Here is a 25,884-nt window from a genome sequence, read left to right on the forward strand (position 1 = left end):
GTCAGTATCACACACACTACTCACACACTACTATGGCACTGGCAGTATCACACACACTACTCACACACTACTCTGGCACTGGCAGTATCACACACACTAGTCACACACTAATCTGGCACTGTCAGTATAACACACACTACTCTGGCACTGTCAGTATCACACACACTACTCACACACTACTATGGCACTGGCAGTATCACACACACTACTCACACACTACTCTGGCACTGGCAGTATCACACACACTACTCACACACTACTCTGGCACTGATACACTATCACACACACTACTCACACACTACTCTGGCACTGGCAGTATCACACACACTACTCACACACTACTATGGCACTGGCAGTATCACACACACTACTCACACACTACTCTGGCACTGGCAGTATCACACACACTACTCTGGCACTGTCACAACTACCCTCCCTATTGTTTTGGTCTCTATCCATCTCTCCCTTTCTTCTTCTCCTCTCAGCCTGTGTCTCCTCATCCTACCCACTCAGAGCAGCGGACTCTGTTCTGGCCATGTTCTGGTTCTGTTCTGATAATGTTCCGGTTCTGCTCTGATAATGTTCCGGTTCTGTTCTGGCCCTGTTCTGGCGCAGATCCGGGGTGAGTCTTCCACATCTCACCATTGGAGTCCAGAGGGATGAGGTTGCTGGCGTTGAGCACCTCCACGTGGAGCCTCTGGTCGGAGCGCTGGTAGGAGGTGATGACGGTCACCGCTCCATACTTCTCACCGCTCACCACTTTCTGTTAGGGAAGGCACACATCTTCACACGTTATTTAATGCATCATCACCTAGACAACAGTGATGGCAAGAGGAGGAAGAAGAGGAGGAAGAAGAAGAGGAAGAAGAGAGGGAGAGAAGAGGAGGCAGACATCTGCTCACAGTATTTAATGCATCATCACCTAGACAACAGTGATGGCAAGAGGAGGAGAGAAGAGGAGGGTGTATCTACAGGCAGGAAATCAATGACGTCTGTCATGCTATCTGTCTAAATGGAGATGCACACAGATAATGTTACGCTTACCTGATCCCATACTTTTTTCTCCAGGAACTTCCCAATTATTTGCCTGCTGTCAAGCGCATTTTGTGTTAGGTAAGCTTTCAGAACCTAAGAGTCAAACAGGAAATCACTCTTTCAATATTTTGCAACGCTTGACAACCAAGACTTGTACAATTCATAAATTGGCTAAGAAGTCAGTCAATCATTCACTGAATTGATTAATCAATGAATGAATGAATATGTCCCTCAATCTACTCCTGCGTCGGGACAGGTCTCCTCACCTTGTACTCATCCGTCTGCAGTGTGTGTGTGTGTGTGTGTGTGTGTGTGTGTGTGTGTCTGTGTCTACTCCTGCGTCGGGACAGGTCTCCTCACCTTGTACTCATCCGTCTGCAGTGTGTATGTGTGTTTGTGTGTGTGTGTGTGTGTGTGTGTGTGTGTGTGTGTGTCTACTCCTGCGTCGGGACAGGTCTCCTCACCTTGTACTCATCCGTCTGCAGTGTGTGTGTGTGTGTGTGTGTGTGTGTGTGTGTGTGTGTGTGTCTACTCCAGCGTCGGGACAGGTCTCCTCACCTTGTACTCATCCGTCTGCAGTGTGTGTGTGTGTGTGTGTGTGTGTGTGTGTGTGTGTGTGTGTGTGTCCACTCCTGCGTCGGGACAGGTCTCCTCACCTTGTACTCATCCGTCTGCAGTGTTTCCAGCGGGAGCCCATTTCCTTCTGCATGGAAGCACTGCTCCAAACACTGTCACACACAACACACACACCACACAACAACACAACACCACAAGACAACAGAACACAACACAACACAAACACAAACACCACACCCCACAACACAACACAACACAAACACCACACAACACCACAACAACACAACACACAACACGCCACACAACACCACACCCCACAACACAACACAACACAACACCACACAACACCACAACACACAACACAACACACAACACACGACACACAACACAACACCACACAACACACACACAACACCACACCACACCACACCACAACACAACACACAACACACGACACACGACACACAACACAACACAAAACCATCAACATTTTTACACTGACAGCCAGCTGATTAACGTTATTCAGCTACATTAGTTAACATCACTGAGCTATTGTTTTTTACAGTGTCTAACATTAATTATGACGTGTTGCTGACGATGAATGGCTTCATGCTAATGCATGTTAGCAAGTTAACTAAATATTCTAATGCACTGTTCCTAACCCCTAATTAATTAAATACCATTTCCCCTTTTCACCCCCTTTCAGCCTGACTTTTGACCTTTGCTCATTTAGAGCACTGGACCGGGACTTTGCTTTCTCACAAAACTAACACATACCATAGACAACACAGATAAAGATACACCACTTACCATAGACAACACAGATGAAACCTCATCCTCTCACAAACTATCAGTGTTGATTACTTAAATGTTCTTAACCCTCCTATTATGTTCAAATTTTACCCACATCTATTATGCTTGGGGTCAATTTGACCCCAGCAATTTAAACCTCCAAAAAATGATTATAATATTTTTTTTTTACTCATGTTTATGTGTCAGGTACTTTAGGTTTGTTTGTTGACTACCTAAATAGCCCTTAAAAATAAAACAATACCCCCACCCACCCCCCTTATACATCCAGAATACATGTTACGCTACTATGGAGAAATATGCAGATCACCATCAAATCTCACTGATTGACTTAAAATTGGAAAGAGATATCCTTCTGGTGTTTTATGGCTTCATATTATTTCTAAGTACATATTGTTGTTATCTATAACATATGGAATAGAAAACTATTTCTGTAATCAAGAATAGTAACAATGTGATAAAAAAAAGTTTATATTTCTTATATATTTTATACAATTAAAACAGCCTGGGGTCAAATTGACCCCAAACAACACCTATGCGTAAAGCATGTGTACAGGACATTGAAAACATATCATCATGTTAATTTTGTGTTTACCCAGTTCTCCCCATTAGATTAGGAAAAGTCATTAAATATGAAGCAAAAAAAACTATGCCAATCATTTATTTAGAGACGTTAAACATTGAAAAGGGTCAAATTGACCCCAAACATAACAGGAGGGTTAATACAAAAGTCAAGGGACATTTCTGTCTCCTAATGATGAGGACTGTGTAGACTGTGTGTTTCTGTCTCTCCCACTGATGAGGACTGTGTGTTTCTGTCTCTCCCACTGATGAGGACTGTGTAGACTGTGTGTTTCTGTCTCTCCTGATGATGAGGACTGTGTGTTTCTGTCTCTCCTGATGATGAGGACTGTGTGTTTCTGTCTCTCCCACTGATGAGGACTGTGTAGACTGTGTGTTTCTGTCTCTCCTAATGATGAGGACTGTGAGTAATAGAAACTAACTGTTCCCTTTTCACTTCATTCACATTAAACTACTGTACAGTTTACAGGGTTTCAGAAGGATGTGAAACGAGCAGATGGAGTAAGTGACAGTGGATCACAACACTATGACCTGTGTGCCCATTTCAGTGAGCCACTGTGTCCACTCACATCATATTGTTATATTTATGCATCAGCTTCCCCTCTGCAGAAATGGCTGACTATACTATAACAACACACAGGTCATGGGTTCAATTACTGGGGAACACACTCACACTGATCTAATGCATAATGCCCACACACACACACACACTGATCTAAAGCATAATGCCCACACACCCACACACACACTGATCTAATGCATAATGCCCACACACACACACTGATCTAAAGTATAATGCACACACACACACTGATCTAATGCATAATGCCCACACACACACTCACACTGATCTAATGCATAATGCCCACACACACACTCACACACACACACACACGCTCACACTGATCTAATGCATAATGCCCACACACACACTCACACACACACACACACACTCACACACACACACTCACACACACACACACACACTGATCTAATGCATAATGCCTACACACACACTCACACTCGCACTGATCTAACGCATAATGCATAATGCCCACACACACACTCACACACACACTGATCTAATGCATAATGCCCACACACACACTCACACACACACACACACACACTGATCTAATGCATAATGCCCACACACACACTCACACACACACTGATCTAATGCATAATGCCCACACACACACTCACACACACACTGATCTTATGCATAATGCCCACACACACACTCACACACTCACACTGATCTAATGCATAATGCCCACACACACACTCACACTGATCTAATGCATAATGCCCACACTCACACACACACACACTGATCTAATGCATAATGCCCACACTCACACACACACACTCACACTGATCTAATGCATAATGCCCCCCCCACACACACACTGATCTAATGCCCACACACACTCACACTCACACTGATCTAATGCATAATGCCCACACTCACACACTCACACTGATCTAATGCATAATGCCCACACTCACACACACACTGATCTAATGCATAATGCCCACACACACACTCACACACACTGATCTAATGCATAATGCCCACACTCACAATGATCTAACACATAATGTCCACACACACACACACACACACACTCACACTCACACTCACCCTCACACTGATCTAAAGCATAATGCCCACACACACACTCACACTGATCTAATGCATAATGCCCACACACACACACACACTCACACTGATCTAATGCATAATGCCCACACACACACACACACACTCACACTCACCCTCACACTGATCTAAAGCATAATGCCCACACACACACTCACACTGATCTAAAGCATAATGCCCACACTCACACACACACTCACACTGATCTAATGCATAATGCCCACACACACACACACACACACACACTCACATTGATCTAATGCATAATGCCCACACTCACACACACACACTCACACTGATCTAATGCATAATGCTCACACACACACACACACTGATCTAATGCCCACACACACACACACACACACTGATCTAATGCATAATGCCCACACACACACTCACACACACTGATCTAATGCATAATGCCCACACTCACACTGATCTAACACATAATGTCCACACACACACACACACACACACACACTCACACTCACCCTCACACTGATCTAAAGCATAATGCCCACACACACACACTGATCTAATGCATAATGCCCACACACACACACACACACACACACACACACACACTGATCTAATGCATAATGCCCACACACACACACACACACTGATCTAATTCATAATGCCCACACACACACACACACACACTGATCTAATGCATAATGCCCACACACACACTCACACACTCACACTGATCTAATGCATAATGCCCACACTCACACACTCACACTGATCTAATGCATAATGCCCACACACACACTCACACTGATCTAATGCATAATGCCCACACTCACACACACACACACACACACTGATCTAATGCATAATGCCCACACTCACACACACACACTCACACTGATCTAATGCATAATGCCCCCCCCACACACACACTGATCTAATGCCCACACACACTCACACTCACACTGATCTAATGCATAATGCCCACACTCACACACTCACACTGATCTAATGCATAATGCCCACACTCACACACACACTGATCTAATGCATAATGCCCACACACACACTCACACACACTGATCTAATGCATAATGCCCACACTCACAATGATCTAACACATAATGTCCACACACACACACACACACACACTCACACTCACACTCACCCTCACACTGATCTAAAGCATAATGCCCCCACACACACTCACACTGATCTAATGCATAATGCCCACACACACACACACACTCACACTGATCTAATGCATAATGCCCACACACACACACACACACTCACACTCACCCTCACACTGATCTAAAGCATAATGCCCACACACACACTCACACTGATCTAAAGCATAATGCCCACACTCACACACACACTCACACTGATCTAATGCATAATGCCCACACACACACACACACACTCACACTGATCTAATGCATAATGCCCACACTCACACACACACACTCACACTGATCTAATGCATAATGCCCACACACACACACACACACACACTGATCTAATGCCCACACACACACACACACACACTGATCTAATGCATAATGCCCACACACACACTCACACACACTGATCTAATGCATAATGCCCACACTCACACTGATCTAACACATAATGCCCACACACACACACACACACACACTCACACTCACCCTCACACTGATCTAAAGCATAATGCCCACACACACACACTGATCTAATGCATAATGCCCACACACACACACACACACACACACACACACACACTGATCTAATGCATAATGCCCACACTCACACACACACACACACTGATCTAAAGCATAATGCCCACACTCACACACACACTCACACTGATCTAATGCATAATGCCCACACACACACACACACACTCACACTGATCTAATGCATAATGCCCACACTCACACACACACACTCAGACTGATCTAATGCATAATGCCCACACACACACACACACTGATCTAATGCCCACACACACACACACACACACTGATCTAATGCATAATGCCCACACACACACTCACACACACTGATCTAATGCATAATGCCCACACTCACACTGATCTAACACATAATGCCCCCACACACACACACACACACACACACTCACACTCACCCTCACACTGATCTAAAGCATAATGCCCACACACACACACTGATCTAATGCATAATGCCCACACACACACACACACACACACACTGATCTAATGCATAATGCCCACACACACACTCACACACACACTGATCTAATGCATAATGCCCACACACACACTCACACTGATCTAATGCATAATGCCCACACTCACACACACACACTCACACTGATCTAATGCATAATGCCCACACACACACTCACACACACACTGATCTAATGCATAATGCCCACACTCACACACTCACACTGATCTAATGCATAATGCCCACACTCACACTCACACTGATCTAATGCATAATGCCCACACTCACACACACACACTCACACTGATCTAATGCATAATGCCCACACACACACACACACTGATCTAATGCCCACACACACACACACACACACACACTGATCTAATGCATAATGCCCACACACACACTCACACACACTGATCTAATGCATAATGCCCACACTCACACTGATCTAACACATAATGCCCACACACACACACACACACACACACACTCACACTCACCCTCACACTGATCTAAAGCATAATGCCCACACACACACACTGATCTAATGCATAATGCCCACACACACACACACTGATCTAATGCATAATGCCCACACTCACACACACACACACACTGATCTAATGCATAATGCCCACACACACACTCACACACACACTGATCTAATGCATAATGCCCACACTCACACACACACACACACTCACACTGATCTAATGCATAATGCCCACACTCACACTGATCTAATGCATAATGCACACACACACACTGATCTAATGCATAATGCCCACACACACACACACACTCACACTCACACTGATCACTGGGGTGACAGTGGTACAGGAGGTAGAGATGTCGTTTAGTAATCAGAAGGTTGCTAGTTCGATTCCCTGTCGAAGCGTCCTTGAGCAAGACACTGAACCCCTAATTGCTCCTGATGGGGTGTGCCATCAGTGTAAATGTAGAAAATGTGTATACATCCTTGTAAGTCGCTTTGGATAAAAGCGTCTGCTAAATGACTAAATGTAATGTAAATGATCTAATGCATAATGCTCACACTCATGTTGGACTGAAGACTCTGCTACCTGATTACAAATCTACATTAAAAAGTACTCTTGCTTAATAGATACAAATATACAGTTATACTTTAGTCTGTACCTGAAGTGTGTAGTGTAGTCTCTGGAAGTACACAAGGTTGCCACCCCCCTGTGTAGACACCTGATGAAGTATCTTCAAAGAGTTATTCCACAATGGTGTTAGCAGACTGAAAGAGAGACAGAAACAGAGAGATGGAGAGAGAAGGACAGAGTGGGAGAGAGGGATTGGAGATGGAACACTGTAAATATAGGGGGAGGTTTGGACATAGTTTATGACACCTATACATTAGCTAGCTGGAGCAGCTGGCTCCCTGTTCACCTATACATTAGCTAGCGGTAGCAGCTACGCTACATTAGCTAGCTGGAGCAGCTACGCTACATTAGCTAGCTGGAGCAGCTACGCTACATTAGCTAGCTGGAGCAGGAAAGCTACATTAGCTAGCTGGAGCAGCTGGCTCCCTGTTCACCTATACATTAGCTAGCTGGAGCAGCTACGCTACATTAGCTAGCTGGAGCAGGAAAGCTACATTAGCTAGCTGGAGCAGCTGGCTCTCATTAGCTAGCTGGAGCAGTGGTTCTCTGTTCAAAATAGGCATTTGTATGCTCATCTATTTGTTGAATTTTCCCTGAACCAAATACCAGTACCAGTAAATATGTTCTTATGTACTGTATGCCTAACTGGTCTGTTGTGTATATATAATTGGCCTGTTATGTATATCTCAATGGCCTCTTGCCAATAACTAACTGTCAGGTTGTGTAAATCTAACTTGCCTGTTGTGTATTTGTAACTTGTCTGTTGTGTATTTGTAACTGGCCTGTTGTGTATTTGTAACTGGCCTGTTGTGTATTTGTAACTGGCATGTTATGTATTTGTAACTGGCCTGTTGTGTATGTCTAACTTGCCTGCTGTTTATTTCTAGCTGGCAGGATGTGCATATCTAACAAACCCGTTGGAAATCTCCTGGACCAGGTTATAAACGCACAAACTGTATGTAACTGACCTGTTGAAGTTCTCCTGGACCAGGTTCTCATTCATGTACTTCATCTCTTTTTCCAGGTAGCGCATCAGAGGGACCACAGCCTGATAAACAGAGAACGCACAGAGCACAGAACACAGGAACACTCAATAACAGCAGCCATTTAGGACGAGAGAAAGATATTAATGAATGAAAGAGATAGACAGGCCGATATCCATGGATGGATGGATAGATAGAGAGATTGCATGATTGATTGAGTGACTGATTGAAGGATTTATATTGGATGAACAGATAGATGAATTGATGAATGGGGGGGGGTGGATGTTCTTGAGGGAGTGGGTGGGTGGATGTTCTTGAGAGGGTGGGTGGGTGGAGGTTCTTGAGGGAGTGGGTGGGTGGAGGTTCTTGAGGGAGTGGGTGGGTGGAGGTTCTTGTGTGTGTGCCTACAGTGTTCCCCTATCTAGAGGAGCTGCTGCATGTGGTGTTATGAGGAAAGGGAGGCGAGAGGGAAGTAAGGGAAGTGTGGTCTCTCACATCCTCAGTGGACTTGGAGGGGAGTCTCTGACGTGTGGCCATCCCTCGCACATGGGTCTCGATATCAGTGTTCAACTGAGGAAAGAGAGAAGAGGTGGAAACAACACGTTCATTCAGATGGTGTGTGGTTATTGCTAATTGGAATTCACTGCAAAAACACCAATGTTAACATCTGGAGATGTAGATGGAAGTGTGGAATCAGGAAGTAGACAGAAGACATTAGAAATGTATTTAAAATCTACACATTGTGTAACCAACTTGTGTTTGTTATCATGGTTTTGCTATCAGGGTTCAAGGTCTGGCTTAGTGGAATCAACTTTCTCGCCCAGAATCAGAGCAGCATCAAGTCTAGCGCCCCCACCTGTTTGCCGAGTGTCGCCACAGCTGAGCGGATCTCGCGGGTCAGAGCCGCCTGTGTGTGTTGCAGCTGGGACGGAAGTGTGTTCTGGAACTGGGTGTCAGTGATCACATGACACGTGCGTTCCCGAAGCCCCGCCCAGTTGAGCTGTGCTGGCAGGTGTGTTAGCACGGAGCGCAGGTGCTCAAGGTCGTTCACCACCACACACAACTACAGGACAGATAGATTAATCACGACTATACACAACTACAGGACAGAGAGATTAATCACCACCACACACAACTACAGGACAAAGAGATTAATCACCACCACACACAACTACAGGACAGAGAGATTAATCACCACTATACAGAACTACAGGGCAAAAAGAAATGATCTATCACACACAAGTACAGGACAAAGAGAAGCCATTTTCCACAAACAACTACAGGACAGAGATAAGTTATTTACCACACACAACTACAGGAGAGAGAGATTTGTTACCACCACACCCAACTACAGGACAGATAGATCAGCCAACACCACACACAACTACAGGACAAATAGAAGCAATTTACCACACACAACTACAGGACAAAGGGATTCATCACTACCACACACAACTACAGGACAAAGGGATTCATCACTACCACACACAACTACAGGACAGAGGGATTAATCACCACCACACACAACTACAGGACAAAGAGATTAATCACCACCACACACAACTAAAGGACAAAGAGATGAATCACCACTATACACAACTACAGGGCAAATAGAAATTATCTATCACACACAAGTACAGGAAAAAGAGATTAATCACCACCACACACAACTACAAGAAGGAGAGATTAATCACCACCTCACACAACTACAGGACAGAGATGAGTTATTTTTCATACTTAACCATGTTATCATGGAAAGCTTATCCACTAATCAAAGCAGAAGCGTACAGAAAATCACAGAAAATTCTAGAACATTCTGGAAATCAGGGCATGTCCTCACTCACCATGTTGATTGCACAGCTCTGGTCTGAGGTATCTGATAGCTTCCTTACCCTCTGTTTTAACATCTGACAGTATGTGGTTGAAATCTTACACATGTCCTACAAACACATACGTACATACAGATGCATACCAATGCACGCACACACACACACACACACACACACACACACACACACACACACACACACACACACACACACACACACACACACACACACACACACACACACACACACACACACACACACACACAGGAACACACAGGAACACACATGAAACTACAAACAGCCACACTTAAATATTTCTCTCTTTTCTTCATCATGATGTGCAGTTCTGTTTAACATAAGCCCTGTAAAAGATGTACAGCACATTGAAAACATGTATTTAAACTAAATATTAAATTGAATATATTTGAAAAGAATAGTATTGAAATGAATAGAATATAATAATCAGAATGAACTGAATAGAAATAGATCGACATAGATAGAGTTGAATAGAAATAGACAGAATAGAGCTGAATAGCATAAATTCGAATAGAATTGAAATGAATAGAATATGATAGAATGTAATAGAAATACATAGAGTTGAATAGAAATAGGCAGAACAGAATTGAATAGCATACATTCAAATAGAATGGAAATGAATAGAATACAATTGATTAGAATTAAAATCAATAGAACTGAATGAATAGAATTAGATATAATTGAATTGAATTGAATGGAATGGAACGGAACGGAACGGAACGGAACGGAATGGAACTGAGCTGTGTTTTTGAGTCTTTGGGCTGTTTTTGTCTGGGGTGCGGCCCACCTCAGTTAGTTTGACCATGAGCATGAAGCCCTCCTCCGGGTCGGGCCAGTCCAGCTGCTTCCAGAGCTGAGCTATGGGCTGCAGGCAGGCGGCCAGGTCCACTGCAGAGGTGCTGTGCTTAATGGGAACGGAACCGCCCTGCAGGGGCTTGAGCTAGAGGGGGGGAGAGAGAGAGACACTATGAGAGAGAGGGAGAGAGAGAGAGGGGGAGACACTATGAGAGAGAGGGAGAGAGAGGGAGAGATAAAATAGAGAAAGGGAGGGAGAGAGGTGGAGAGATACAATATGAGAGAGAGGGAGAGATACAATATGAGAGAAAGGGAGTGAGAGAGGTGGAGAGATACAATATGAGAGAGAGGGAGAGAGAGAGAGAGGGAGAGATACTATGAGAGAGAGGGGGAGAGAGAGAGAGACAATATGAGAGAGAGGGAGAGAGCTAGAGGGGGGAGAGAGAGAGAGAGACAATATGAGAGAGAGGGAGAGAGCTAGGGGGGAGAGAGAGAGAGAGACAATATGAGAGAGAGGGAGAGAGCTAGAGGGGGGGAGAGAGAGAGAGACACTATGAGAGAGAGGGAGAGAGAGAGAGGGGGAGACACTATGAGAGAGAGGGAGAGATACAATATGGGAGAAAGGGAGGGAGAGAGGTGGAGAGAGACAATATGAGAGAGAGGGAGAGAGGTGGAGAGATACAATATGAGAGAGAGGGAGAGAGAGAGAGGGAGAGATACAATATGAGAGAGAGGGAGAGAGAGGGAGAGATACTATGAGAGAGAGAGGGGGGGAGAGAGAGAGAGACAATATGAGAGAGAGGGAGAGAGAGAGACACTATGAGAGAGAGGGAGAGAGAGAGAGGGAGAGAGGTGGAGAGATACAATATGAGAGAGAGGGAGAGAGAGAGAGAGAGAGAGAGACACTATGAGAGAGGGAGAGAGGTGGAGAGATACAATATGAGAGAGAGGGAGAGAGAGAGAGAGGGAGAGATACAATATGAGAGAAAGGGAGGGAGAGAGGTGGAGAGATACAATGTGAGAGAGAGGAAGAGAGGGAGGGAGGAAGAGGGAGTAGAGAGAGGAGAGAGGAAGAGGAGGGAGGGAGGAAGGGGAGTGAGGGAGTAAAGAGAAGAGAGGAGGGAGGAAGAAGGAGTGGAGAGAGGAGAAGAGAGGAGAGGAGGAGAGAGAGAGAGAGAGAGAGAGAAGGGGCGAGGGGCAGTAGGAGAGACTGGACAATAAACCAGACACAGTCTTTGCACAGAAAACCCAATATACAGACTAATCACTTCAACCCAAGGGGACAAGAGAGAGGAAGAGAGACAGAAATCAGAGAGAGAGAGGGAGGAAGTGCTTGGCAGGAGAGAGTGAGGAGGAGGTAGGCATATTGTTGTTGATGTTGTTGTAGTTGTTGATGTTGTTGTTGTTGTTGTTGTTTGCTACCTCGTCCACCTGCACTGCTTTCTCCACTCTGTCCATGGTTGTGCTGAAGGCCTTGCCTAGCCAGTAGGGAAGCGCTTCACGGAAACACTCATGGAAGTTGGTGAGCTGCAGAAGGTTGCTCCTGTAAACAGTCACACGGTTACGTCATCAATCCAGTCAGTCACAGCTAGCTGCATATTCATATTATTCAGTTCAATTCAATTCAATTAAATTTGATTTATAAAGCGCCAAAACAATCAAATTGTCTCTAGGCACTTCACAGAGCTCAGGGCCTAAGTCCCATTACAGCAAGCACAATGGAAGCAGGGGCAAGGGAAAACTCCCTGTTAATCGGGAAGAAACCTTGAGCAGAACATCTGCATTTATATCAGGAAGCATCTGGCAGTTTGCTTTCTCACTAAAAGATCTCTGATGTCATATGAGTCCTTATACAAATGATATACAAAATGTATATGTTCATGCAAAAAGAGACATACAGACAGGCCTTGGTTTTCCAACAGACAGAAGAGGAATACCGTGGCCTGCACGGGACAAACTGTGCAAGTCACCCAGTTAATGTATATCTATACAAACTGGTTTTGGCCATTTGGTGGCATATCACTTCCTACAGTACCATCTGCCCTACTGCTAGTGCTCTTCTAACCTGACCAGAACTTGAAAGGCTCATCATATGGAGTATCAATATCCCTCTTTCAGGCTTAACATTTAAAATACATATGAATGAAGCACTGGAGCAACACACAACACTTATTTTATTTATTTATGCAAACCAAACACTTCCACAGTGCTCTCTTAAAAATAACGTTTCTCAAGGGTCCCAATGAGGGTTCTGCGTGGACCCCTGAAGAAGTGTTAGACGACCGCTAAACATCTAAGAGAGCTAAGAGGGTATGGCTGCGTATGGGACTGCGTGTGCTGATTTAGACTTTAAATACATGAGTAGCTTACTCCACACTGACATGCTGCAATACAGTCATGACGTCATCACCACGAGTAGTTATTTATGGAGAACATGGACTCATTCAGTCATGACGTCATCACCACGAGTAGTTATTTATGGAGAACATGGACTCATTCAGTCATGACGTCATCACCACGAGTAGTTATTTATGGAGAACATGGATTCATTCAGTCATGACGTCATCACCACGAGAACTTATTTATGGAGAACATGGACTCCTTCAGTCATGTGCACCATGTGCTGGACACCAGGGTCTGTTTTTATGAGGTCATATTGAGAAATATTCCACTGTGGTAAATGGTCCACTTTAGGAGGTGTGACAAAGATCAATGGGCCTCATTCTCGAACGCAGTTAAGAAGAATTTAAGAGGAATTTCTTCTGAATTGGATTTAGGACAACATTTGGCATTCATGAAAGTTTTCTCATCTGGGATTTGCTCTGAACTTCAGAAGACTTTCCGAACTCGAAATAGCAGTCGTAACTCGGCCAGAGTTTTCTCAAATACGATTCCTTAAAAAACCACAAGATGGCCCCGTGGGCCATCTTGTGGTTTTTTGAGGAATCGCATTTAAGAAAACTCTCCGTGTTAATGAATTTGTGAGAAATCGTTGGTGATTGCGTTCACATCAACTCTACAGATCCTCGGATTAAAGTATCATTAACAATTACGTTTCACATGTAGGCCTATAGTCATGATTCTACGAGGCACCGTGATGTCATAAAATAAATAAAAGGACTACACCGGAATGCTGCGCTCGTCTAGTGAGCGTCGTTTGGCACTGCCGTCTGTGCAAGTACGGCAATCCAGAATTTCCACGTTGGTGGAACGAACTGCCTAGCACTACCAGAGCAGGCGCGTCCCTCTCTACCTTTAAGAAGCTTTTGAAGACCCAACTCTTCAGAGAGCACCTCCCTTCCTAACTGGCACTTCGACTAGTGCTTAACTTGCACTTATAGCAGTTACATTCCTGCACTTCGTTTTTATTTCCTATTTCGTTTTTCTATTTCTTATGTAAAGTAGTATTTATTGTTACACTAGGTCTCTATTGCTCGTAGCTTGACTGTTCTATCCCTTGTACGTCGCTTTGGACAAAAGTGTCTGCTAAATGACTAAATGTAATGTACACGAACACTGCAAATGTAAGTGAATAAATAAATAAGCACTAAACTCAATCACGTTGATACTGCTATAGTGGAATAGAATGGACACATCTACATCCTGCAACAGTCCATCTCTGCACCGTTCAAGTCATAGACATATATAGTTGAAGTTAGATCTGCGTTTACTCGACGGTGATCGCTTTCCGCTTTGACATGATTCGTTTACGAGTTGCTTCCGTGTAGATTCGGTCGATTCCGACTGCACACGTCACTACGGTTGCGTGCCCTTATAAGGAGCTGGCAGGGCGTGTATGTATGCAAATTCAGGAGCACGAGAACGCGCTTTCAATTTAAGAAAACTCTTCCGGGGGAGCACAGCCCAGAAAACTTCTGCTGCGTAGGACCGCATTTTCAAGCGTGCATGAATTTGGCGGATGTCTTTTGCTTACGTTGTTTTTCCGAAGCCCGTAAGAAACATTTCAGAAGAAACTTCAGAAAATGTTCGAGAATGAGGGCCAATGTCTTCACCAGGGAGGTACTCCAAGGATGTGTGGCACTTTAACAAAGATCAATGGCCCTCATTCTCGAACATTTTCTGAAGTTTCTTCTGAAATGTTTCTTACGGGCTTCGGAAAAACAACGTAAGCAAAAGACATCCGCCAAATTCATGCACGCTTGAAAATGCGGTCCTACGCAGCAGAAGTTTTCTGGGCTGTGCTCCCCCGGAAGAGTTTTCTTAAATTGAAAGCGCGTTCTCGTGCTCCTGAATTTGCATACATACACGCCCTGCCAGCTCCTTATAAGGGCACGCAACCGTAGTGACGTGTGCAGTCGGAATCGACCGAATCTACACGAAAGCAACTCGTAAACGAGTCATGTCAAAGCGGTTTAGTGTACATTACATTTAGTCATTTAGCAGACACTTTTGTCCAAAGCGACGTACAAGGGATAGAACAGTCAAGCTACGAGCAATAGAGACCTAGTGTAACAATAAATACTACTTTACATAAGAAATAGAAAAACGAAATAGGAAATAAAAACGAAGTGCAGGAATGTAACTGCTATAAGTGCAAGTTAAGCACTAGTCGAAGTGCCAGTTAGGAAGGGAGGTGCTCTCTGAAGAGTTGGGTCTTCAAAAGCTTCTTAAAGGTAGAGAGGGACGCGCCTGCTCTGGTAGTGCTAGGCAGTTCGTTCCACCAACGTGGAACTACTTGAAAATTCTGGATTGCCGTACTTGCACAGACGGCAGTGCCAAACGACGCTCACTAGACGAGCGCAGCATTCCGGTGTAGTCCTTTTATTTATTTTATGACATCACGGTGCCTCGTAGAATCATGACTATAGGCCTACATGTGAAACGTAATTGTTAATGATACTTTAATCCGAGGATCTGTAGAGTTGATGTGAACGCAATCACCAACGATTTCTCACAAATTCATTAACACGGAGAGTTTTCTTAAACGCGATTCCTCAAAAAACCACAAGATGGCCCACGGGGCCATCTTGTGGTTTTTTAAGGAATCGCATTTGAGAAAACTCTGGCCGAGTTACGACTGCTATTTCGGAAAGTCTTCTGAAGTTCAGAGCAAATCCCAGATGAGAAAACTTTCATGAATGCCGAATGTTGTCCTAAATCCAATTCCTCTTAAATTCCTCTTAAATTCCTCTTAAATTCTTCTTAACTGCGTTCGAGAATGAGGCCCAATGTGTCTATCTGTGTGACTGTATTTTTCTGTGTGTTTGTCTCTCTCTTACCCAGTATGTGTGTGTGTGTGTGTGTGTGTGTGTGTGTTTGTGTATGTGTGTGTGTGTGTGTGTGTGTGTGTGTGTGTGTTTGTGTGTGTGTGTGTGTATGTGTGTGTGTGTGTGTGTTTGTGCGTGTGTGTGTGTGTGTGTGTGTGTGTGTGTTTGTGTATGTGTCTGTGTGTATGTGTGTGTGTGTTTGTGTAAGTGTGTGTGTGTGTATGTGTGTGTGTGTTTGTGCATGTGTATGTGTGTGTGTGTGTGTGTGTGTGTGTGTGTGTGTGCATGGCCGGATTAACCATATGGGCAACTGGGCAACTGCCCAGGGGCACCAAGACTCCAGGGGCACCAAGCAACCGATGTATTTTTTATTACAAAAAATATATATTTGTTTCATTCTGACCCCACGTTAGCACAAGTTGACGTTCCAAACACAATGCACAAACTCAGCGAAAGAGGCACCAACAGAACGAGCAGCAATTTAGCGGTAATGCAAAACGACAGTTGAAAGAGTGTAGAAATGCGGCCACTGCAAAGGCGCTTGCAAAGGTTTGAACAGTTTAAATCTGTGTTTTTCAGAAGGCAAAGTGTGTGTGTGCTTCCAATGGTTCTGAAATGATAGTTCGTTAGTAGACTCACTGCGCTTGCAAAGGTTTGAACAGTGTACGTGTGTGTCACTAAATGCATAACCTTGCCGATGTTTTTGAAAGCCGTCATCACTTCTTGTTAGCTATTTAAGTTTTGGAAAGCTTTGTGAACTGCAAAGCTTTTTTGCGGTGCTGTGAGTTGGTTTAATGATAACTGAATCCACCTAACGTTGGATTGCTTTTTGTAATGTCAGATTTCATTGTTTGGTGTGCAATAATTGCAATGAAGATTGATAACTATACTATGCATTGTTAAGACTGGTTGAAAGACGTAGGCTACTTGGCAGGCTTCTGACTTGTTTTTGGGCGAGTTCGATTAAATAAATAAAGCTTGATTTGTTTTGTACATGTGCTCATGTTCTCATTTTCTGTGTAGATTATAGCAGATTTAAGTCTGTATATCCTACTTAGATACCAAAAGTAAAAGTATAAACTCTCTTATGATTTAGACGAATAATATACCTGTTGAGATTAGTAATGATATTTCATTAAGGTCAACAAAAGATAAAACAATAGTTCTGCACTGTATTAAGTTATGATTTCTAATAACATAAGTTCACATTAAATTACTTTGGCAAGTTTGTTGTGATATAAGCGGGATAATGCACTGGGAGCAAGTGAGTTATGGAAAATAACCGCACTTCAGGGGGGTAAACGGTAGCATCCCCCTGTCGAACGGTTATTTTCTTATAACTGACTTGCTCCCAGTGCATTATTCCTTACATAGGTTACATCAATGTATGGAAAATGTAGTGGAGCAGTATTAAGCAAAAAGTATGTATAAAAAAACAATCAAGTAAAGTACAGATACTCAGAAATAATACTTGAGTACAGTAAGAAAGTATTTCTACTCAAGGACCAATACACCCCGGTGGATAGGTATGGTTTGTGTTCTGCGGGGTGGGGGTAGGTGGGCACCAGAGAGTCACTGTTGCCCAGGGGCACCATGAAGTCTTAATACGGCCATGTGTGTGTGTGTGTGTTTGTGTATGTATGTGTGTGTGTGTGTGTGTGTGTGTTTGTGTATGTGTGTGTGTGTGTGTGTGTGTGAGCACCTCTTCTGCAGGAAGGCTTTGTCCTTATGGATATCCTGCAGGCTCAGGTAGACGGGGAAGAGGGCGTTGGCCAGAGACTGATCCATCTGTTGCTCCACCTGAGCCAGTGTCTCCCTCATCTCCTCCGACAACTGTGTGTGTGTGTGTGTGGGGGGGGGGGGGACAGTATGAGAGAGGGAGAAAAGGAGAGCAGGTAAAGAGGGGAGGAAAGAAAGAAGGAAAAGGAGGAAGAGGGATGAGGGGTAGAACGGTACAGAGATAGAAAGAAGAGATAGACAGAGTAATTAAGTTCTGATATAATGAATCAGATTTGTAATGTATCAGAATTATACTGTATCAGAATTGTAATGTATCAGAATTGTAATGTATCAGAATTATACTGTATCAGAATTGTAATGTATCAGAATTATAATGTATCAGAATTATACTGTATCAGAATTATAATGTATCAGAATTGTAATGTATCAGAATTATACTGTATCAGAATTGTAATGTATCATGCTTTAACCAGTGGCTGGTACTAGCCACTCTGTCCTGAGCTTCATATGATGCTTGAGAATAATTTCATGAGTTTAAAAGATCAAGATAACATACAACAGAATGGATGCACACCAGCACTGCTTCAGCCAATCATATGACAGACTTTTGGGGATCTTTTTGTTTTGAAGAGAAAGAGGAAGGAGCAGGCTGTTGACATGGTATATGTTGCTTAATCTCAGATCTCGTGTTCAGTTCAACAGGCAACTCTAGTACCTCTCCCACTGATGCACAGTGGTGCCAGAGAGTTTGTGAAGTTAGACATTTTTGAAAATTTGGGTCAGGACCAAGACAGCAGGGGCTCACACACTCTCTGCCACCACATCAAGGCAATGGACACATGAAGTGAAATGTCTCACAAACATCTATGCCTCTTTTACCTGGTTCATACGCCATGAAGATCAGTCAGTTAAGAGCTTTTATCTGGTTCATATGGCATGAAGATCAGTCAGGGTTAAGAACTAGGCTACTCACCAAGCTGTCCAACCTCTGGTAGACCACAGTAAACACATCCACCTGTACAGCACTGAGACAAAACAACAGAAATGGAGAGCAAATGAGACCAGTGATCTCTCACAGTCATGGAGAGCAAATGAGACCAGTGATCGCCATGGAGACCAAATGAGACCAGCGATCGCTCACAGACATGACAGAACTTCAGATGTCCTCCTCTGTCTCTCCCTACAACATAACATGGTTGCCATATTTTGACTGAAATTAGGCTTAAATGTAGTTTATAAGCAGTATTACATGACACACTGAGTGGCTGAAATGATGGTAGCAACTGTAAAGCTCTAATAGTAAAACGTATTGTTTGGTTGACCTGACAATAATTCTCTTCCACATATCCTGGTTGCTTAGTAAAGTCTGTAAAGCTGTTTGGTTTACCTGACAAAGACCTTATTCCACACATCCTTGTTGATGCGGATGTCCTCCTTGACTTCAGAGATTAGTTTAGACAGAGCGTTCACAATCTCAGACAGGTCCTAGGGGGACAGCAGAGGACAAATATACTGTATGATTCCACCATAGACACTAATGCCACCGTCAGTGTTGGGCAGTAATGCGTTATTCAGTAAAGTGTTATTGTAATTCATTATAGAAACTGTATAATATATATAATATATTATTACTTTCCCCAGTAAAGAGTAGTGTAAAGCCTTACCATCTCCAAAACAGTAATAACATTACACTTACTAATCCAATTCAACACTGCAATACCAGAACGGCATTTGTTTTTTTGTCCAATGAAGGCTATCTTATGATGACATGCCCGCACGGCGGGTCAGGGCGGTGCTAGCCAAAAAGCTAAACAATGATGGAGGATGATGCAGGTATACTTTCAAAAGTTGAAGGTATTGTTATAAGCTTCAGTTAGTCTCATTTGTAAAGATGCAGAGAACATTGTCGTCAATTGTAAAGTTTGTCCCAGTTCGGCAGAAAAAGAAGTAATGGATTATTGTCCATTATGGACTTATTCAAAAAGCGCCCTTAAATAACTACCATCGTTAAATGATAGAGAGGTTATGATTTTGAACAGTCTTCCTCTTATAGTGATCACAATGGCTGCCCAATGACACGTTTGGAAAATATGCTCTGGTCTGTTACATTCAATTCAGTTAATTTAAGAAGAACCTATTAGAATGAAGCCCTGGTCTGTTACATTCAATTCAGTTCATTTAAGAAGAACCTATTAGAATGTAACTAAACCCAGTGAGCACACTTACTTTGGTCATGGGCTGATGGAGGCCCTGTTTGATGTTAAACCACTCCTGCGTACCTGTCTGCAAGAGATGCACGCGCACGCACACGCACACGCACACGCACACGCACACGCACACGCGCACACGTGCACACACACACATGCGCGCACACACACACACACACACACACACACACACACACACACACACACACACACACACACACACACACACACACACACACACACTCCACATCAGGGTACAATAAACCATCCTTTATGAAAGGGAAGATAATGCTGCCCCACAATTCCTTGTGGTCAATCGATCAACATGACGATGGGACGTACTATTAGACATTAGACATTAGACATAACATGGCACTATTATCATTGCTGATATATTACATGGCACTATTCTCATATATTATTATGATTTTCTAAATGCAACATTTATACTGACTTTACCAAACCTCAGTTATTAAGTTTATTATCTTTAATACATTTAATTTGATTATTGCAATCTACGTGTGGCTTCCCTTTCCATGGTACTGTGTCCCGGGCCAGGCATTTGAATATAGCACCAACCTCTGGAGGAAAGGAGTGTTTTTTGATGATCATCTAACTTACTTTGACAGCGTATGTGACCTCCACCTGCAACTCAAACTGGGCTGGATTGAGCTTCTGAAAAGCCCTGGTTTTACAGATCTGCACCATCACTCTGACAAGCGGAAACAGAGCAGAACAGGACAGTTTGTTAATGAACATAGCACTGCAACATTTCAAATGCTATCTGAACACTACATTAAAATCTCAATGTTTTTCTCTCTCTCTCTCTTACTCACTCTCTCTCTCTCTCACACACACACACCCACACACACAAACAACATGCATACACACACTTACACACACACACACACACACAGACACACACACACACACACACACACACAGACACACACACACACACACATACTCACACTCACCTGAGCAGTGTATGCAGGGGTTTGGTGCTGTTTGGTTTGGGGTGGAAGATGTCTCTGTACTTGGCCAGCAGGCTTAAGCCATACTGCAGGAACTCGTGCAGGGAGTCTCCCAGCTCTTGTTTCTGTGACACAACACACAGGAGGACACCTTAGAGACCAGGATCGAGCTGGTTCTGTTCTGGATCTGGCTCTGATGGAGCGAGCTGGTTCTGTTCTGGACCTGGCTCTGATGGAGCGGGCTGGTTCTGTTCTGGACCTGGCCCTGATGTAGCGCAGTAAAAATCCAGGCCAGAACCATACTGGAGCCAGCTGGTCCTGGGTCAGACACAGGGGCGGACTGGCCATCGGGGATACCGAGGGAATCCCCGGTGGGCCGACGGGGTTGGGATGGTCCAAAATACTGGCCCTCTCCGATCACAAGCCAGCCCTACCCTCTGACGTCGCCGGCACCGGTTACATTTCGAATGTGACAGAACACGTATAATTGACTAATGATTGTGGCTACAAAAAATTACTGACTGAATTTTATCCTACTCCTCGCGATCTGTATTCACACTCATGGTGCTTATTTTTCGAAAATTTTCTGAAATATCTTCTTTACTCATGTCTTCCGTCAGTCTAACTTTGTTTTAGGCGTTATTAAATGTCAATAACTCTAGCCTACTCAACACTTGCATCACTTGCTCGCAGACACCTTCAACACCCCTACACAGACACACACAATCACACACCCAGCATGCAAGACACCTGATACCACTGATGTTCACACCCCATCGTATGTTCATTTCTACAATATAGTTCATGGGCGGCTTGTCCATAAGGGCGATTGGGGCGACGCACTGCCTACGGGAGTTTTATTTTCTGTCAGATTCTACCACTAGACCGTCTGATCTGCCTCTGAATGTCATTGTCGAATCAGCCAACAGTCACTCAGGCAACAGTCAGGCAAACGTGGTGCTTCAAATGACCCCGCCCCTTTTTGGGCAAACTGGAAATCGCCCCAGATCTCTCTCATTGACTCTCATGTTAAATCCATTTTTAACATTCAGTGCAACAACTCGATTGTTGTCGGCTTTGAAAGTCGGCGTACTAATGAAGATAAATTGACAACAAAACATTTAGGACTTGCTAGACCAAATGTATCCATTCAACAGGTTTCTACAAGGGGGGGGGGGGGGTATTTTAAGGTGGAGCCACATCATTGCTTATGAAGGCTCCTGGATGGAACTTTCTTTCATAGCTTTTCACCTGTAACTAGCTACTCTAGCTATGTAGGTAGAGGGGAAACATTTCTGTTGTGTGCTGCCATCTAGTGGATAAAAAGGTATTGCTGTATGAGTTAATCAGCTAACAACAAATTGATACAATTGTCTTGCTTAATGTAACTACTGAATGGGTCGCCTTAATCATTATCAAAAATATGCCCCCCTTGATAATTTTTTTCAGGAGCCGCCACTGGTTCATACTAATTATACCCTCTGATTCCAGTTTCTTTATTGTGTGGTCTTTCTCTGCTGACATTCATTCCTTAAGGCTCTGTAGTTATACATATAACCTTCTGATACTAGCCCAGAGTTAAGCATATTCATCTAGCAAACTATACCTACCTTGGAGTGTTACAATAGTCAGTATCATTTTATTCCATGTGTCCATCCAGTCAAATTGGTGAATCCAAATGTTATTTAAAAAAACATATATGATGTCATTTCTTTGTAATCATCCAAAATAATGTTAATTGTATGGGTATTTTTCCAAATAGGCGACTGACTGGTCAAAACGTGCGATGCATTGAGTGGGCAGCGCGCCGTGTATTAAGTGGGCCGGTCTGACAGTAACTCCCGGGCCACTGCTCCCCCAGTCCGCCCCTGGTCAGACACAATGTCTATATTTGATCAGGCTGAAGCAGCAGAACCAGCAGCAGCACCAGCAGCAGCACCAGCAGCAGCACCAGTAGCAGACTTCACATTTCATAGGATTAATTTCAAACGACAGGGCTGCTCGTGTTGCTTTCAAATGTTCACATTTCATTCTGATTGAGACTGGTCACTCATAGAGGTCAATTCAGGTGTTTGGAGAAGACATGGCATTCTATTGGCATTCTATGGTCCATTGTGTAGCTATCTGTTTCGACTATTGGCATTCTATTGCCATTCTATGGTCCATTGTGTAACTATCTGTTTCGACTATTGGCATTCTATTGGCATTCTATGGTCCATTGTGTAGCTATCTGTTTCGACTATTGGCATTGTATTGGCATTCTATGGTCCATTGTGTAGCTATCTGTTTCGACTATTGGCATTCTATTGGCATTCTATGGTCCATTGTGTAGCTATCTGTTTCGACTGTTGGCATTCTATTGGCATTCTATGGTCCATTGTGTAGCTATCTGTTTCGACTGCCATCTGAGTAGACATGTGGCCACTACACCTGCGCTATGCATCCCAGGCTTCCATGTCCTTCATCTGGTCACATACATGTTCTGTGTTTCCTCTGCATGTTTACCTGCTGGTCACAGACGTGTTCTGTGTTTCCTCTGAATGTTTACCTGCTGGTCACAGACATGTTCTGTGTTTCCTCTGAATGATTACATGTCATTCATCTGGTCACAGACATGTTTTGTGTTTCCTCTGAATGTTTACCTGCTGGTCACAAACATGTTTTGTGTTTCCTCTGAATGTTTACCTGCTGGTAGGTAAGCTCCTGCTGGTCCCAGTGGTATTCAATACTGGTTAACTGCTGAAACAATACTGTTGAGTCCACCTCCAAACTCTGGTATAGTTTACTGTAGGCCACCCACTTCCTGCACACACACACACACACACACACACACACACACACACACACACACACACACACACACACACACACACACACAGGATACAGACATGAATAACATGAACGTAAGCACACTGTTGTGTTTAGTATCAGGTAGTGAATGGCGGAGAATGTTTGACTATGAGACTCACGCCAGGTCTTGCAGGAAAGGTGAAAGGTCATTCTGGGTGGCGTAGAACTCCAGAAGAGCCGTGCCTTCCTCACACAAGTCTCCCTTCCAGGGACCACTCCCCTAATGGAGGAAGAGGAAGAGGAAGGAGGGAAACAACAACAACAACACAAGAGTTAAGGAAAGGGAAAAAGAGAGAGAGACGGAGAGAGAGAGAGGATGAGTGAAAGGGAAAAAGAGAGAGAGACAGAGAGAGAGAGAGGATGAGTGTTCAAACCATGTGTCATTTCATCGCTGTCAAGGTCTACCCCTGTCCTTCATAACCCATCGAAGCATTTTCAAATATGGCTATGACAATAACAACATACATAAGTATATACTACATTTACAGTTCCACTAAAACTGTCCTTAAACTGTGTTTGTGTCTTTGACTGTGCATTCCACAGGAAGGAAGTAGCCTTAGAGAGATAAAGAGAGAGAGAGAGAGAGAGAGAAAGAGAGAGAGAGAAAGAAAGAGAGTGCAACCTGTTGCTTGGAGATGTGGGCCTGGACAAACTGCTGCAGGATTCCGCAGTAGTTCACATAAGCACTCCTGCCCGCACTCAATGTCTCGTCCCTCTGTCAATCAACACAACACTGAGCTGTAATTGGTTGAACCTCAGGTAAGCATGTGTGTGTGTGAGTGTGTGAGTGTGTGTGTCTGTATAGGTGTGCATGTGTGTGTGTATGTGTGTGTGTGTGTGTCTGTGTGTGTGTGTGTGTGTGTGTGGGTGGCAGTAAAATCGAAGACCACTATTCTGTTATGATAAATAATGCTTCTCAGTAAGAGAGTATGTGATAATCACATTTGTGTCATTGGACAAGAAAATGTTTTCATTTAGGAACAAAAATAGTTACTTATAACTATGACATGTTATTAAATTAATTTACATTTTATGTATTTATATTAAGCCAATTACAATAGATGTTGTATCTAAAAGCCCAAAGACCTAAACCCCCATAAAGAGCATACCGACAGACACGCTCCCTTTGAACACACACACACACACACACACACACACAGACACACACACACACACACACACACAAACACACACACACACACACACACACACACACACACACACACACAGACACGCTCCCTTTGAACAGGAAGTCTTGAGCAAGAGTGGGTTAA

General features: G+C 43.7%; 1 protein-coding gene across 3 annotated transcripts in view; it reads right to left on the minus strand.

Moving 5' to 3' along the window:
- Window positions 1–25,884, minus strand: part of unc13d (unc-13 homolog D (C. elegans)) — a 39,173-nt gene that overhangs the window by 2,849 nt on the left and 10,440 nt on the right. For all 3 annotated transcript variants that reach the window (XM_031568566.2, XM_031568558.2, XM_031568555.1), the window contains 19 exons: window positions 25,233–25,325; window positions 24,730–24,830; window positions 24,446–24,563; window positions 21,764–21,885; window positions 21,408–21,498; window positions 20,806–20,862; window positions 19,967–20,064; window positions 19,553–19,604; window positions 18,542–18,672; window positions 13,034–13,154; window positions 11,604–11,756; window positions 10,796–10,891; window positions 9,808–10,014; window positions 9,447–9,521; window positions 8,937–9,016; window positions 7,997–8,102; window positions 1,692–1,763; window positions 1,045–1,128; window positions 643–763 (listed from right to left, as the gene is read on the minus strand). In XM_031568566.2, the coding sequence (XP_031424426.1) occupies window positions 643–763; window positions 1,045–1,128; window positions 1,692–1,763; window positions 7,997–8,102; window positions 8,937–9,016; window positions 9,447–9,521; window positions 9,808–10,014; window positions 10,796–10,891; window positions 11,604–11,756; window positions 13,034–13,154; window positions 18,542–18,672; window positions 19,553–19,604; window positions 19,967–20,064; window positions 20,806–20,862; window positions 21,408–21,498; window positions 21,764–21,885; window positions 24,446–24,563; window positions 24,730–24,830; window positions 25,233–25,325 (1,978 nt within the window). The remainder of the gene's footprint in view (window positions 1–642; window positions 764–1,044; window positions 1,129–1,691; window positions 1,764–7,996; window positions 8,103–8,936; window positions 9,017–9,446; window positions 9,522–9,807; window positions 10,015–10,795; window positions 10,892–11,603; window positions 11,757–13,033; window positions 13,155–18,541; window positions 18,673–19,552; window positions 19,605–19,966; window positions 20,065–20,805; window positions 20,863–21,407; window positions 21,499–21,763; window positions 21,886–24,445; window positions 24,564–24,729; window positions 24,831–25,232; window positions 25,326–25,884) is intronic.

This window comes from Clupea harengus, chromosome 1 (genome assembly GCF_900700415.2).
Source record: "Clupea harengus chromosome 1, Ch_v2.0.2, whole genome shotgun sequence".
Taxonomy (NCBI): domain Eukaryota; kingdom Metazoa; phylum Chordata; class Actinopteri; order Clupeiformes; family Clupeidae; genus Clupea; species Clupea harengus.